Source organism: Saccopteryx leptura, chromosome X (assembly GCF_036850995.1).
Source record: "Saccopteryx leptura isolate mSacLep1 chromosome X, mSacLep1_pri_phased_curated, whole genome shotgun sequence".
NCBI classification, from domain to species: domain Eukaryota; kingdom Metazoa; phylum Chordata; class Mammalia; order Chiroptera; family Emballonuridae; genus Saccopteryx; species Saccopteryx leptura.
The window spans coordinates 14,350,466-14,367,610 of NC_089516.1; the positions used below are offsets into that span (position 1 = coordinate 14,350,466).

General features: G+C 42.8%; 1 protein-coding gene across 1 annotated transcript in view; it reads right to left on the minus strand.

The window, feature by feature from the left end:
• The window catches only part of SMPX (small muscle protein X-linked), a 50,751-nt gene that overhangs the window by 12,656 nt on the left and 20,950 nt on the right, over positions 1-17,145 (minus strand). The window contains exon 4 of the mRNA XM_066356456.1: positions 16,674-16,822. Within this exon, the coding sequence (XP_066212553.1) occupies positions 16,688-16,822 (135 nt within the window). The 3' untranslated portion in view covers positions 16,674-16,687. The remainder of the gene's footprint in view (positions 1-16,673; positions 16,823-17,145) is intronic.

A 17,145-nucleotide genomic window follows, 5' to 3' on the forward strand; every position in this document is an offset into this window, starting at 1 on the left:
CACTGGCTCTGGGAAAAGCCAGCTGCCGTGTTGTGAAGGCACTCAAGTAGCCCAATGAAGGGGTCCACATGGGAAGGCACCAAGGCCTCCTGACAACAGTCATCACCAACTAGCTGACGGCATGAATACACCATCTTGAAAAATGGACCTTCCAGTCTTAGTCAAGGCCTCACATGACTGTAGTCACAGCCAATATCTTGACTGCAACCTCATAAGGGGCCACAAGCCAGAACCACCCAGCTCAGCTGCTTCTGAGTTTCTGGCCCACAGAAACTGAGATATCTTTTATTATTTTTTAAGCAGCTATATTTGGGGTAATTTGTTACACAGCAGTATATAACTAATACAGTTGCCATAGGCCAAGTCCAGCTCTTATAATTTATGTTAATAAATAGGTGTTCTGGTCAGAATCATAAAAAATTGGCATTTCCTTTATGTCTAAAACCAGATCCTAGCTGCAGAGTAGCACCATGGTGCTTTGGGCATTCTGAAATGATAAGTAGCCAGACTCTCGTGACCTGGCATCCCAAGAACACATGTATTCAGCATTGTGGAAGCAGATCAGAATTGCTGGCTGGCCTATCAGTTATTCTTTAGCATGTCACACTAAAATCATTGTCTGCTTATATTGTGTTTATACCCAGAGACTGAACTTGCTAAAAGAAACGCCAATGGAATGGGGACTTCCTTTGACTCTCCACTTAATGGGTCACTCCAAAGGGTGAAACTGGGATTATTTGGAAGGAACAACAACCCTGGCAGCTTTTAGAATGAGATGAATTGGGATATGGCTTAAAAGTTGCCCCCCCAGGAGAGGGGACAAAGCTGGAAAGCAAAGGGTACAGGAGGAGCTACTAGCCTGTATCTTGGTTGGACTAAGTGACATTGATGGAACTCTGACCTATGAGAATATGACTCTACATTATCAGTGGCTAGATATATATCACAATACTGACAAGGCACAGCATACTCATTGGTGGGGAAGTTTATATCACTGGCAGAATTCCTCAGCCATTATGAGGATGGTCCCCATAATTTACACAGCACATGTCACCCCATGGAGCCTTTCCTACCTGCTACGTGAAGACTCAGCTTGGGAAAGGGGTTAAGAGGTGGACAGCCTGAATTAGAATCTTAGCTAGCCCACTGTCTAGTTGTGACACCTTGGGCGAAATCAGATAACCTCTCTATGCCTCAGTTATCTCACCTATAAAATGGAACTCTTCTGTATACTAACTCAATTAAGTATCATAAAGTAAAGTGTTTAAGACAGTGCCTGACCCTTGGAAGCACTATTATAATAAGCATTAATGATTGTCGTTTCATTGATGCATTCTATATCAGAATTTCAGCAAGGTAATTTGACCAAGTTGATCACTATACCTTTGAATACTAGCTAGAAAACTGTGGACCAGGTGATGGGGTAGTTAGGGGATTTTGAATGTCCAGACCTAAATAATCTATATTGATGGCTGTAGGTCAGTAGGCCTCAAAGTGTGGTCCCCAAACCAGCAGCAGCAGCCCCCGGGAACTTGTCAGAAATGCAAATTCTCAAGCCCCGTCCAGACTACTGAATCAGAAACTCTGATTCTGGAAGTGAGGCCCAGCAATATGTTTTAGGAAGCCCCCTCGAAGCCCCCTCGATGATGCTGATGCACAAGAAAGTTCAAGAACCATTGCTCTAGGCCAAACTAAAGAGTTTCCACTGCTCTGCACCCATGGGATGCTGTCCTTGGTGCTGCTTTGTCCCCACTCCCATCAAAATCTCAGTTAAAGATAGGGAGAAGCTTGCTTCTCAAATTGGCAGATCAGACTTGCAAAGCCAGCCTGGAAGAATAACTAACTACACTCTTGGATGCTAGAATGCGGACCTGAAATGATGATCTGACAGTTGGAAGTACCTGCCAATATTCACAAAGTTGTTTTGATTTTTAATAGTGATAACTTTATTTTTACTGAATACAAGTTTCTAGTTCAAGTTTCTTGGCATTTGGACTCCTTCATGTTTAGTGCAGTTGTCAGTGGTGATGTGGGAATCCAGGCACTGTGTTTCTTGGTAGCACTGTGGCCAAGACTACAAGATTGCAGCATATTGACTTCAATTCCAGGAGCAATTTCATAATGTCACCCAGTGAGAAAGAATGCCACCCCAGAGGAAGGCTGAATCTGGAGTCAGTTATGGAGGGGTGGCAGTGAGATGGTGAAGAGGTTCGGGGCTCATTCTAATGCAGTTGCATTCTCCAACTGTGCTGGTCTCCAGCATTATCGGCTGTTTTTGTCTTATGTGGGCCACAGGCTCGTCTTCCCGTGCACTGAGAGTCCCTGCTAGCCAGGGGCTCTGGGACCAGCTCAGTTGGTGGTGTGACCTGTTCCTGGCAGTGGAAGCAGGTCTGTAATTGGCCCATAGTTGGATGGGATTTGGCTCAGAATTACTCTCAAGCTCCTTCTCTCCTGACATATAACCAGCAGTCACCTTCATATATGATTCTGCAGGGAGTCTGGGACTCCATTTTTTAGCTGTTGGTGATGCTGGAGAACTTTCCAGAAGAGCTGACCTTTAGGGTGATGATTTGTGGATATCTTTAAGTGAAGTTTGACCCAGGCCCCTGGTCTTTCTGAAATTAAGATATTTCAACCTGATTTTCAAATGAAAATCAAATCAGTGTGCGTGTGTGTGTGAGTGTGCATGTGTTTGTGTGTATTGGTTGGTTTTATGTTTATATGTGTATAAAGGACACACTATGATTTTTTTAATTAAGTAGCAACAAAACTAAATAGAGATGAAAATTGAGATAGCACACTTCCTTTGAAATATATATCTACGGATAGAAGTGGATAGATTAATCCTAGCTATCTTTCTGTGTCGGTGAGGAGAGTCTTTCTGGGTAGAAGCAGAGCCATTAGCTGTTCAGTTCTGACCCCTGACACAGGTATAACTAACCCCACCTCGGTGCCGCTGTAGACTGCGCAGTGATGTCACTTTTCTGATTAAAAGGAATCACACCCATTTTCTACAGATGGATGTAACTAAGTTTAATTAATAATTAATCTTAAAATGAACTTCTCTAGTGGGAGATAAGGATACATCCCACCATCTCTTACCCTCTGTGAAGTTGGAAGTCATATAAGAATAAACTACAAATTCAATTCCTGCCCTACCTGTCTCAGGCAACTCTTGTGAGCCTGGAAAGAGAATGGACACAGCGATACTTTGGAATTCTTAAAATCAACCACAAGTGCCTATTAATATGCTTGCTATGATAATCCTATATTAGAACGTGTGATTTCGTTTTGCCACCAAACTCCAAATAAGCCTCTGTTCCCTCAGTGCCTGACTCATGATGCCCCCGTAGGTGGCCATTTCTCTAAGTCTCCGAGCCACCGACTTCTTTGGCACCTGCATTTATTACTGACTACCTACTTATTTCACTTTTACTGCAAAGTACGCATTACTTAATTTTCCAATTAAGTGACATCAGAAGGGGAGAGAAGACGCTTCTGGAGAGTAATAGTAGGTGAAAATTGGAAGTGAAGGGGACACGGGTCAAGACAGGATGTCATAGAGAAGACATCTAAGGCACTTCTGAATGTTTCAATTGACATGGACCAGACTCTAAGAGTACATAGTCTGTGTACAAAAGATTGCTGAAGCCTTGGCCAGATAGCTTAATTGGTTAGAGCATTGGTTAGAGATTTCTGGTTCGATCCCTGGTCAGGGCACATACAGGAGCAGATCCATATTCCTCTCTCTCTCTCTCTCTCTCTCTCTCTCTCTCTCCCTCCCTCCCTCTTTTTCTCTCTCTCTAAAATCAGTACAATAAACATTAAAAAAAGATTGCTAAAAACATGCCTCTTTTCAGCCATCAAGCGCTTTCAAAGTGCTCAGTAAAATGGTGACTGAAATGCCTCACTTCACTTTTCCTTGATTGGGAGAGAATGGCAGTTTGACTCTCCAAATATTTCTTAAACTGGTTTTCTTTGGAAACAGTTATCTGCTTCAGGTTTTGAAAAATGGGAGTGCAGTGCCTCCTCCAGGACAAAAGGGATACGTGCAGGTTAGAAATGATCTCACGAACTGGCTTAAGCTCAAAGGATTCATGGTAGGTGGCGACTGAGAAAGATTTCCTTCCGGAGGCTTACAAATGCTTCGGTGAGCTCATATTAGTTACATTTAGTGGGTTTTCATTTTCAGTGAGCGTTTTCATATTCCCTAGGCAACGCAGAGCTACTCTTCAGAGAGTATTTCCTTCAAAAACCAACCAACCCACCCCTGCCCTTGGAAGAAGGGGCAGAGGGCATCAGTAAATTGTGGTGACAACAAAGGAAATGAACACTTTCTGGATGCCAGTTCATGCCAGGTGCCCCATCTGAGTCAACTCTCTTTCTGGCTCCCTGTCACGATTAGTATTATCATTCATATTTATAGATGTGGCTCAGCATGATCGGGAACTTGTCCAAGGTCACAGACATAGCTGGAAGCGAATCACAGGCATGTCCCGCACTATCCAGCACATCCAGTGCCCATCATTGTAAATGAAGCTCCTTCCGATGGTAACATGCTATCGCTAGTAATAATCACAGCTACCACTGTGCTGAGAACTTAATACACATTGTGTAATTTGGTGTTTCTCTACCTCAGAAATGTGAGCACCTGTTGTGGGCACTGTCCTGTGCATTATGGGATCTTTAGTGGCATCTCTGCTTTCTACTCACTAGATGCCAATAGTACCCACTCTAAGATGTGACAACCAAAAATGTCTCCAAACATTGCTAAATGTCACTTAGGATGAGGAAAAAATCATCCCCATAAGGTGGGTATTTTTATCATTTTTAAGAAGAAACAGAGTGATTATGCCATGTCACAGACGAAGGGAATAGCAAAGCAAAGACATGAACCTGAATCACCTCTGAAGTGTATGCTCTTGAACCTTCTTTTAGTTGAACATCTGGTTTCCAACACCCTGTCTGGAATCTTCATCCCCTATGTCCAAAGGCTGTGTCTTGTTCTTCATTCCTGCTACAGCCATTTCGTGCTAATGCCCCTCCCATATCCTCACTCAGCTAGACTGTGAGGCCCTTCAGGGGGTTGTCTGGTATCACCTAACGTCACAGTGCCTGGCATGTAGTGGGAGCACAGATGTTCACTTACTAGATGAGTGAATTCATTCCAGTACTTTAATCTTTCCCATTCAAATGTAGTTCATGCTGTGAACTTGCCTTATGAAGAAAAAGGTTAATTCAACCAAGGTGTAAATTCCAGGTAGCTCATGTACAAAAATGACTAGGAAATGAAAATCAATTCAGGCTGGCTAAATATATGTTTGAACGCTCACAGTTTAATAAACAAGCTTGGTAGGTTTTCAGAAATTAATTGTTGCATCTGGAACTAAAGGGCAGCAATGATTGCTGTCATTTGTACTTAAAATTGGGAATCAGGCAACAGAAGGCAGTAAAATGTGTATTACCAGTTAGGGATTTGGTTGTGCCTGCTCTATGTCAGGGCAGGTCTTCTGGGGTGGAAAAGAGTGCCAACGTCCTCTCTACAAAAGGCATCCAGTGACTTTTGGGCAGTAGGACATGTGTGCTTTCTGCTGCTTTTTCTGCAGTCAAGATGCGTGGTTCTGAGCAGGCTTTGTGCCTCCTGCCTGGATGAAAGCAACTTCAATCTGTCGACTGCTTAATAGAAATTTCCTTCTGTGAGAAGCCAATTGACCAAGCCTGCCTGGGATTAAAGCAGCCACCACCTCGCCATCTGCATAAAGCCCTGCACCAGAGGGTGTGGGATGATCAGCTCACAGGCGGGGAAATGCGGCAGGGGACTACAAGTGAAATGTGCAAGTCTCGATTTGCTCCTCCTGATTCCTCCTCCTTCTCAAATGCCACAACGTGTGGATGGGGTTCAAACAAGCAGTGTTGTCATGATGCCGTCAAGCCTGATTAGACAGCCTGGAATTCACTCCTTTGGTGAGCTGCGTGGGCTGCACACAGCATGAGCAGGAATGAGAGAGAAGGCTTCATCGGTAGGAGACGGCTGTCTCATGATGACACAGAGCCGCCTGCCAAGCCCTGGCTCCTCCTGCTCCTCCTGAGAGTGAAGGTGGGCTCCACAGAGGCCTGGTGCTCCTCTGCTTCAGTGTTGTCAGCTCTGGGCCAGGTTCCTGTCACCCCCAGCACTGCCACAGGCACTGCTGTTCTGTCTGCTCCCCTCTTCTCCCCTCTTCTCTTTTTTCTTCCTTCTCTGTTTTGCCTTTCTCAGTCTTCCCCTTTCATGCTTTCTCTGACTTTAATGGACATTAACCCTTCCTTTTTTATCAAGATTCTTCTTTTTTTTTTCTTTTTTCTTTTTTTTTTTTTGTGAAAAAGAGATGGGGACAGACAGACAGGAAGGGAGAGAGATGAGAAGCATCAATTCTTCATCGCAGCACCTTAGTTGTTCATTGACTGCTTTCTCATATGTGCCTTGATGGGGGGGACAGACTACAGCAGACTAAGTGACCCCTTGCTCAAGCCAGCGACCTTGGGCTCAAGCCAGTGACCATGGGGTCATGTCTATGATCCTACACTCAAGTTAGCGACCCCACGCTCAAGCTGGTGAGCCTGTGCTCAAGCTGGCGACCTCAGTTTTCAAACCTGGGTCCTCCACGTCCCAGGCTGGCACTCTATCCACTGTACCACTGCCTAGTCAGGCTATACGGATTCTTAAAAGAGAAAATTATTTGTGTTCCCATGCTGTGTGCTACCCATTTATCTGAACCCTGTAGGAACTCTGTCTGATTCATATATGCATCCCCAAAATTGGCATCCTCAATACCTGGTGCATGCTTTATGCGTAATAAATGTTCATTGAATGAATGAATGCACATCTGCATGCATGATGCATGAATGAACAAACAACGAATAAACCAATATGTCAGTCGTGGTGTCACCTCTTTGTGAAGGTGACAGTTCTGTAGTCTCTTTAGCCTTTGCTTGTTTTACTCTGACCTCCCACAGTAAAATATTTGCAAAGCCTGGATGACTACAACGAAAAGAACATTTTTAACACTGCAGTGGGTGATAGTGATTGAAAGAGCTGGCTGTGGAGTGTGACAGGTGATTGCCTGCATCCCATCTCTGACTCACAAGCAGACAGACCTTGGTCAAGCTATGTGAACTCTCTTAGCCTTCTTTGCCCCATAAATGAAATGGACGTCATAGCATATACCCCATGCAGTCAGCATGAGCAGCAAATGAAATAACGTATGTGAAACACAGACAAGGTGTCGGGCATACTGTGAGCATGTACGAAATGGTAATGCTAATGATGACAGTAAATATGTCACTGATGTTGGTGCTGAGATTACTAATGCTTACCATTAATATTTTAAGATGAGCTGCTGAGATAACCTACTTTCTGCAACATTTGAGATGAAAAAAAAAATTACCTACAAAAAATAGTTGCATTTAAGGCATCATACTGTAACTCAGAAATATTCCATATATACCTATACAATAAATATATTTAGTTTACCAATTGACAAAAGAATCATGTATAAGAGTGCTTTATTCCTAAGTCTCTGATTATTGTGAAGAAATTATAAATATTGGGCAATGAATTACTATTTTTAATTAATGTTTTAGTTTCTCTGAAATGCAATGCACTGATTAGTTGGAAAGGAAAGTTTATAACAAGTTGGTCCTGACTTAAACCTTTCAAGTGGGTAAATCAGGGTTACCTACTCAGCACTACTAACATTTGGGACTAGATAATTCTGTTATGGGAGGGGCTATCCTAGGAATTGTGGGTCATTTACTAGCATTCTCGGTGTCTCCCCACTAGACGACAGTAACATTCCATACCTCCCCCTACTTGTGACAACTCACACCTCAAACTGTCTCCAGACATTGCCTCCCCTACTCCTGCCAACCACTGAGATAGGGTAATGAGTTCCGTTGCATTGGGATCAGGACAAGTGCCAGCCGTAAGTGTCCTTTAGCCCATGGAAATCTATGTGTACAAGATTCTACAGAATTAGCTCCTGAATCACCTGAGGTGTCTACACAGTGAGCTAGAACACAGCCCTGGCCAGTTGGCTCAGTTGATAGAGCATTGGCCCAGCATGTGGACATCCCAGGATCAATCCCCAGTAAAGGCACACATGAAAAGTGATCATCTGCTTCACTCCCCCTCCCTGTCCCCCTTCTCTCCTTCTTCCCCTCCTACAGCCAGTGACTCAATTGGTTCAAGTGTTGCTCCAGGCACTGAGGATAGCTTGATTGGTCTGAGCATCACCTCAGGTGCTGAGATAGATCAGGTGATTTGAGCATCAGTCCAGACAGGGGTTGCCAGGTGGATCCTGGTTGCTGTGCATGCGGGAGTCTATCTCTCCATTTCCCCTCCTCTCACTCAAAAAAAAAAAAAGTGAGTTGGAACAGATGTGCTTCTCTGATCTTGGGAGCACATGCCCTGTGAGCTCTCTCATCAATTCCAAGTCCATGTAGCTTCTGTGCATTTGCTGTGGAGAAGCTCTTAAAGCAATGACCACAATCAGCTTAAAAGCTTCTCATGGTCACCCTCAAGAGTACTTTATGCCCACACAGTCTCTAACCAAGGCCTAGACCAACTTTGCCAGGCAGAAAAACAATGAATAAAACCTTGAGGCAGTTCAGAACCACTGCAGAACCCATCTTTATCCTAACCAAGGGGGGAGCAGGGGGAAAAATCATCACAAATGAAAGAAATGTGGCTTCATTAGAGAGTGGAAAATCTCAGCATAAAAACATTTTTTTTTTGAAGAAAGTGAATCGTACTGTAATTGGGTCAAAGCAAGGAACATTTCAAACTTGAAGACAAAAAATTCAGCAAGCCACAGAAAAGACATTTGGAAAAGTTGTTGGGGGGGGTTGGTGTGGTTTTTTTTTTTTAAGTTTAGTTCTATGGAAAACAATAAATATGTCCTCCATCTTCTGGCAGCAGGAAAGGGTTATGAAATCATAAGTCAAAGACTGAGAAATAAATCATCTTAATATCAAAGGCTGCAAAACAAAAAATACCTTTATAGCAAATGTAAAGTGGAAAAGATAGGAAACCATATAAGTGCTATGAATGATGCTAAGTAAGAAAAAAGTAAAGGGGGAACCAGTTCGCATTTACTGAGTATTTAAATGTCCCCATCCCAGGAGCTGTGCCTAGCTATAATGTTAAAATACATCTCCCTAACCCTTCCCAAGTACCCTAGGAGGGCAGTGAGGGAAATGCTATTTTCTGCTCTTAGTGAAACAAGGAAATGGAGATGTTGAGCTGGAAGCTGCAAAGATAGACGGTAATGAGACTGAGTCGTCATGACCCCACATCCAGCAGCTTTGTTGTATTGCTTCCCACACGGAAACCCAGAGGAAAAGACTGGAGGGAAGCTTTTTAAGTGAGTATGATGCTAAAATGCTGATCTTACGGGCAATTACTTAATTTCCCAGCGTCTATTACATTGTTATAGTGTTTATATGAGTAGATTTTTAAACTTACCAGACAGGGACAGACAGGAAGGGAAAGAGATGAAAAACATCAACTCATAGTTTCGGTACCATAGTTGTGCATTGATTGCTCTCTCATATGTGCCTTGACCAGGGGAAGGGGGAGAGCATCAGGTGAGACAGTGACCCTGGGTTCAAGCCAGCAACATTTGGGCTCAAACCAGTGACCATGGGGTCTTGTCTATGATCCCACGCTCAAGCCGGTGACCTCAGGGTTTCAGCATCCCAGGTTGACACTCTACTGCATCACCACCTGGTCAGACTCTTTCTTCTTTTTTAATGGAGACATTTACACCTATAAATTTGTATCTAAGAACTGCTTTTGCCTCATCCCACAAATTTTGGTATGTTGTGGTTTCATTTACATTTATCGCAAAGTATAGGATTTTCTAATTACCCTGTGATTTCTTCTTTCATCACTGGTTATCCAGAAGTGTGTTAACTTCCAGAAGTTGGGAATTTCCTAAACTTCCTTCTGTTATTGACTTCTAAATTCATTCTATTGTAGTCCAAGAACATGCTTTGCATGACTTTAATCCTTTTAAATTTATTAAGACTTGCCTTATGGCCTAACATATGGTCTGTCCTGGACAGTGTGCCATGTGCACTTGAGAAGAATGTGTACTCCACTGTTGTTGGGTGGCTGTTCAATTCTTCTATTTCTACTAGACTCAATGTTTATATCTTTAAACCTAACCCCCAATGTGATGATACTTGGATATGGGGCCTTTGGAAATTAATTGTATGGGTCATGAGGTATCTTTATAAAAGAGATCTCAGAAAGCTCCCTTGCCCCTTATACCATGTGAGGACACAATGAGAAGGTGGCCATCTAGGAACCAGGAAGCAAGTTCTCATCAGACACCAAATTGGCCAGAGCCTTGATCTCAGACTTTCCAAACTCTGGAATTGTAAGAAATGAATTTCTGTTCTTTATAAGTTACCTAGTTCATTGTTTTCTCTTACAGCAACCCAAACAGACTAAGAAAACTTCCTTGTTGATCTTCTGTCTAGTTGTTCTATCCATTGTTGAAAGTGGGGTACTGAAGTCTCCTGCTATTATTATCTTTGAACTGTCTTGTTTTTCCTTTCAGTTCTCTTAGTTTACTTAATGTATTTGGGGAGCCTATTGTCAGGTAGTAAATGTACCTTTCATCAGGGTGCATCAAGGGCTATGTCAATTTGCTCTCCTGCCAACACTTTCCAAATTAGGCCCTTACTCAGGAATGATGGTGATGTTTAAAGCTTAACATTTAAGAGTAAGTTCTCCTCAATCAGAGATGGCATCTCTGTGGATGACTGGTTGGTAATTGTCTTATCTGGGCATAAATGTTCTTTGAGAAATACAGTCAAAGAATTTTTGAAGATTAAATGATTAAATGCTTTTACATGGTTTTCTCCCCTTTTGAGGATATATGCCAAATTGGATATTTTCCCTAATTTTTCAGTTTCCCAAAAGAATAAAATTATCATCAAAGAATTAAAGTCAGATTTTTGAGCCCTTTGCTTGTCATGGTCAACAAACTTAACTTCAGCCCTTGAAAGAAAAGCTAGTCTGGCTTTTAAGAAGTAATCTCCCTGAGAATACAAAGACTTGGGAAGTCTACAAGAATATATTCCTAAGGGACATCAGACTTGCTGTGGTCATAGTATAGTACTAGTAACATTTTACAAGCATGCCTTGTATGCCCAAGATGTGTCCCAACCATTCAGGAGCTATATTTTGGCATCATGAACAAAAACAACAATACATCACTTTGATAAGTATTGTGAGAACATAACAGGAGATTCCAGGGAAACAGCAGAGTGCTTGAAGGAGAAAGCACACCTTCCCCAATAAGACATTATAATGGTTCTTTGCAGATCTACAGAATGCAGATTCAAGGCTGGTTGGCCAATATTAGGTATGGAATAGAGATTAAATTGGGATCATAGGGTGTGTGTGGGTACACACGAGTTGCAGATCATTCCCACTTACTCTCATTTATTGACCTACAGCATATTTCTCAAAGTATAGTCTAACACCCACTGGGTAGCCTCAAAAGACTTCCTAATACAAAAATGCAAGTTTTCCTTAGTTCTTAAAGGCAAATGGGGGCACAAAGAAAACAAGATAGAAGGTGACAGAGGACAATCTGACTTTGGGTGATGGGTATGCAACATAATTGAACGACAAGATAACCTGGACTTGTTATCTTTGAATATATGTATCCTGATTCATTGATGTCACCCCATTAAAAAAATAAAATTTAAAAAAAAACAAATAAAAAAATAAAGGCAAATGGGAATTAGTTCCATAGATTTTTACTTTTATACATGGCTGAAAGCTACAAAGTGATTTATTAAGAATCACTAAAATTTTGCATTTTTCTGAAACCCTAGTTTGGTACTTAATCATGAAGTGTGGCCGCCACACATTTGGCCGTGCTGTGCTGCCCAACATGAAAAGGAGGGAGGGAGTCCCACAACTTCAGAATGCCAGTTTCTTTCTAGTGCTTCATCAGCCCCGCCCACGGCTTTCAAGAGCTATCTTTGTGTTGTTCATTAGCGTAGTTGTAGAAGCGTTCTTAGCGTTTATCTTTGCTAATAATTTTGCCTGTAATTACAGCAGTGCTGCCACTTTGATATTTATTTTGTTCCCATCCAATTTATTATCACTGGGTTCTTGTACCACTGAAAATAGAGAGGAGATAGTGAGGGCGGGCTGAGGCGTCTTGTTTTGCTCTTCCCCAAAAGGTTAAGTGCTGCCCTAGATACTATTCGGTCTCACCTGGCTGGTGCATTACTGCTGCCCTGAACATTCTGTGCACCCACAGGCTCTCGCTGAGCCTGTATTTAAACCACTCAATTCTCACCACCTCCTGGAAATTATCCCTGACCCCAAATCATGAGTTCTGCCTCTATCAAGTCATTACATTGTTTGTCTCAACTGCCTGAGTATTAGTGGGTCATAAACAGCTGTAGGATATCTTGAATTGCTGAGCTCCTATTTAATTCTTCACTTGTTATCTACGTTTTGAAATACTGTATTTCATCTTTCCACCAAGACTTAAGTATCCTGAGAGCAGGGACCAAGTTTGACATCTATAAATCGTAGCACAGAATGAAGAAAGGGCCCATGGTACAGCAGCTAGTTATAAAGGTTTTTTACTGGCCACCTGTGGTCTGATCTGAAGGTTGGGAAGGAGCAGAAATGGACACAGAGTCTATTGAACACCAGCCCTTAGGAGTTCTCCATGTTCCCCAGACCCTTGTCTATGAAGTTGGGAGTAGCATCTACTGCAGCTACAAGCAAACAAGCTGACAGTGGCTTCTGACGGTAGATATGAGGGATTTGTGATCATGCAGCAAACAGCAAGCATGGGAGTGTTGGAGGGCTCATGGTTTTCCAACATCGCTGCTGGTCCTGTCTCTCCATTTGGCTCCTGCACATGCTTAAATCATCTGACCACCTTAAATCACAGCCAAGAGAATCCTGAGAGATACGTGGCTGAACACCCTCCCTTTCCTGCCCTGTGCCTGTTCCAGTCTGAATTGGGACCCCGTTTGGGTTACTCCGGTGTCTCTTGATCTTGGCTCAGTATGTGCTGTCTCCATGTTGCCTGGTTTTGGTTCCTGATTGGGTCCACGTGCTAAGATTTTGCTACAAACCACAAACCATGATCCCTAACTAGCTAGTCATTGATGTTTCTCAGTTCTTGACCCATAATGTTTTTAACTGAGTTCCACAAACAATTCTAGCCATGACACAGAGCATGGAAATAATCTAAAATCTCACTTAAAAAAGGCACTGATCTTGGCTGGAAGGAGATGTTGCTCCATCTTAGATGTCTAAAGTACTATAATTGGCAAATCTGGACTTCGAGACTTGGGTCTTGTGGTTGTCACAGTGTTTGGCACTTTGGACTTATTTACTCAATCTTCAAACAATGAGTGGTCTGTTTGATCAAATTATTGAGCACTACATGGAAAGGATAGGTGACAAAGTGGTAGCCCAAGAATAGGAAAATCAACCCAACCAGTAAAGGACTAAATGATGTCTGGTCCAAGGTATGTATTTGCTTACGAGTCCACTGAAACCAGTCAACATTAAGAAATGCTCTCCCATCTCTGACCACAAACCATGACCATGGAAGTATCAAAATCTGACTTATTTGTAGGAGAATTGATGCCAAAGGCAAACCAGCTTAATCCTCTACAAGAAATAAAAATCATTCCTTGGCTTAAAACAATGCTGTACTCACTTGGCATTCAGATCAGTTATCTGACAACTTAGGTTTTCACATTCCTGTAGGATAAGAACAAATCAGCCTCTCTAAGTGGTTTTACATTATTAGAATCAGTTCAGGAAAGAAGAATCATTAAATTCCTCTCTGAGAAAATCAAATAACAAAAAAAAAAAATTGTTCTGGTGACTGTGGTACATTTTCGATGTTTTACTGAGTTGATACTGCTCTCTGTTACTATAACCACAGATCCAAGGCTACAAGATGAGCCTTGCTGCTGGTTACCCTGCAAGATCATCTCGGAGCTCATTTTAAAATGGCATTCCTTTGGCCCTGGCCGGTTGGCTCAGTGGTAGAGCGTCGGCCTGGCGTGCAGAAGTCCCAGGTTCAATTCCCGGCCAGGGCACACAGGAGAAGCGCCCATCTGCTTCTCCACCCCTCCCCCTGTCCTTCCTCTCTGTGTCTCTCTTCCCCTCCCGCAGCCGAGGCTCCACTGGAGCAAAGATGGCCCGGGTGCTGGGGATGGCTCCTCGGCCTCTGCCTCAGGCGCTAGAGTGGCTCTGGTCACAACAGAGCGACGCCCCGGAGGGGCAGAGCGTCGCCCCCTGGTGGGCGTGCCGGGTGGATCCCGGTCGGGCGCATGTGGGAGGCTGTCTGACTGTCTCTCCCCGTTTCCAGCTTCAGAAAAATACAGAAAAAAAAAATGGCATTCCTTTGAATCTTCAAAACCAAGTTCTTCTGACACTGAGAGTGTAGTTAAATTTAGGTCGACATAGATTTCACAAAATCAAAACCCTTTAAATTCTGCATTAAAATCCATTTGTCTAAACGCACAGCCTTGGTTGGGCGATGATAATACTATAGATATTACAAAAAAGTTTATTTCCCTTCCTCGGTCTTTCTCGTGAGGAAGTTCTACAGCTTCATCCCAAGTATATTGGAATATTTCAGCTCAGCTTGGCTATATGAGCAAGACTATGCTCAGTCATCAGTTGGTTGCATTCTGTCATAAATAACAACAAATGTGTATAGCCACACTTCAGGTTGGTCCCTGCTGATGTCACTCTGTCCTTGTCCAGGTTCCTGGGATTCGTTCTATGGTCATAAAATCCACTCTTGTTTTAGTCTCACCCCTTTGTTCTTTTATGCAACTGTTTTGAAAATACTAGATACTGTTTTATTATTTTAACTCAAATTGGCTCCTGTCTTTCTCTACACCAGTGGTCCCCAACCTTTTTTGGGCCACGGACTGGTTTAATATCAGAAAATATTTTCACAGACCGGCCTTTAGGGTGGGACAAATAAATGTATCATGTGACCGAGACAAGCGTCAAGAGTGAGTCTTAGATGGATGTAACAGAGGGAATCTGGTCATTTTTAAAAAATAAAACATCGTTCAGACTTAAATATAAATAAAACGGAAATAATGTAAGTTATTTATTCTTTCTCTGCGGACCGGTACCAAATGGCCCACAGACTGGTACCGGTCCACAGCCCGGGGGTTGGGGACCACTGCTCTACACTATATGTAAAATAAATTCCAAATATCCTAGGAAGTCTGCATAAGCGCAGCACAAGAAACACTGCCCTTATTCGCAGGGCTGTCCCACAGAATATTCTGCTTTTCATTATGTCCACGCAGAAGACACAGCAGGGCCTATTGCTATGCGTGCCTCCACTACCCACGTGGACAGAAGATCCCACCATACGTCCACAGGAAGTGTGCAGTCCTTCTGTAAGGTGCAGTGGAGGGGGAGTGAAGGAGGATAACAAGTAGGTGGCAGCACTAACTTTGAAGGCAGACTCCCTTTTTAGGATGGATGATAGATGACAAAAAGTCTCTCTGTAAGACTCATCTCAAGAACGGGAACAGTAATTAGGTATCGTGAGGCTTAATGGAAACAATGGTTATAATAGTATTCCCATAATATCTGGCATATAGTGTATGATTAATAAATGTTTCAGTGTTCAGCACATAGCGGATGATCAATTAATATTGTTTGAATAAATGCGTGAGTGGGTGAAAAAACAAGTGAACAAATGGACAATCTACCAGATATATACCTGTTTTATATTCCCGGTATTTATTCCTCTCCTCTAAACTTACACTCCTGCATAAAAATAGACTGTGTCTGGTGGGATCAAGTAATGTTAGATAAAGTGGATTTGCTGTCACTGTCTCACAGGAGAAAGAGCAATGACAGGCTGGTTCCACATGCCCCCTGCTGGCAGAATTCTCAAACCAGTTGGCAGGTGTCAGTCTGCAGATGGAGGATGAGGCTGAACCCTCACTAGGGGGTCATTATTGACCAGATCCAATTAAAATGAAAACAAGGTCACAGACCCTGTTTATAATGCCTCACTGGGCAGAAGATACAGTTTTGAGCCTACCCTTCCCTCAGCCACATCCAGAGTCATTACCGGGTCCTCGTGTCTGCCTTACACACACAGGGTTACTGGTTCCAAAGCCTGAACTCCTGGTCTGTACCCTCTTTACACTTCTAAACCTCTTCAGCTCCTTGCTCCTCTAATCTTCCACCCAGAAATGACTCATTGCTCTTGATGGCATCTAGGTGAGGAAACTGAGCTATGAAGTGAGGGAGGGCTCCCTGGACCCCAAGATCAGAAGCTCATCACAATCCCCCCCCATCCCAAGCATTTTTCCTCTCCCAACCCTATCTTTCACTAGCTAAGAAGGGGACCAGAAAAGGACTGGCAGGAAGACATCCTCAATGGTTCTCTGACTGGTTACAGAGTAAGACAGGCCCAAGAGCTCAGTTTTCCACACCAGAAAACCTCTGCACCAGAAATACTGATCTAAATTGAAGGCTCTGATTCTTAAAAACTTCTAAGAATTCCAGACTCCTTCTGTGGAAGGTTTCCTTAAATCATTTTATAGTGATGTTTTTGAGACAAAGGAACTAGTTTTCCACTCACCTTTTCCCTTCTAACTACTGTTCAGCTTTGGGGACATATTTCAGTTCACTTTTAATATTCTGGATCTCCGATAGGTTGACCGCAGGCCCTGGAAGTTTCTTCGCTCCTGGAATTGGCTTCTTCTCCTCATCCGAGGTGGGAGGAGCACCCTGAAGAGAAAGAAAAGAGAGAAGAGAAGAGAAGTTCACTAAAAACGACATTTTGTCTCTTTGGGTCATGGGCATGAAAAAAAAAAATTAAAGCAAGAATAATGTCAGAGTGTAATTCTAGCAGAGTGTCTTTTTTTTGTGCTGTTGAGACACAACAACAAGGTGTCAAGAGCATCTCCTGAAGTTTGTAGAGGAATGTGGAATCATGTTGGAAGAAGAAAACAAGTCATTTCCACGTGGCTTTCCAAACACTAGTGTACTGTTCTACATCTGATTACTAATAAAAATGACCATTTGGAAGGATTCGTGTTTGCAAGACAAGC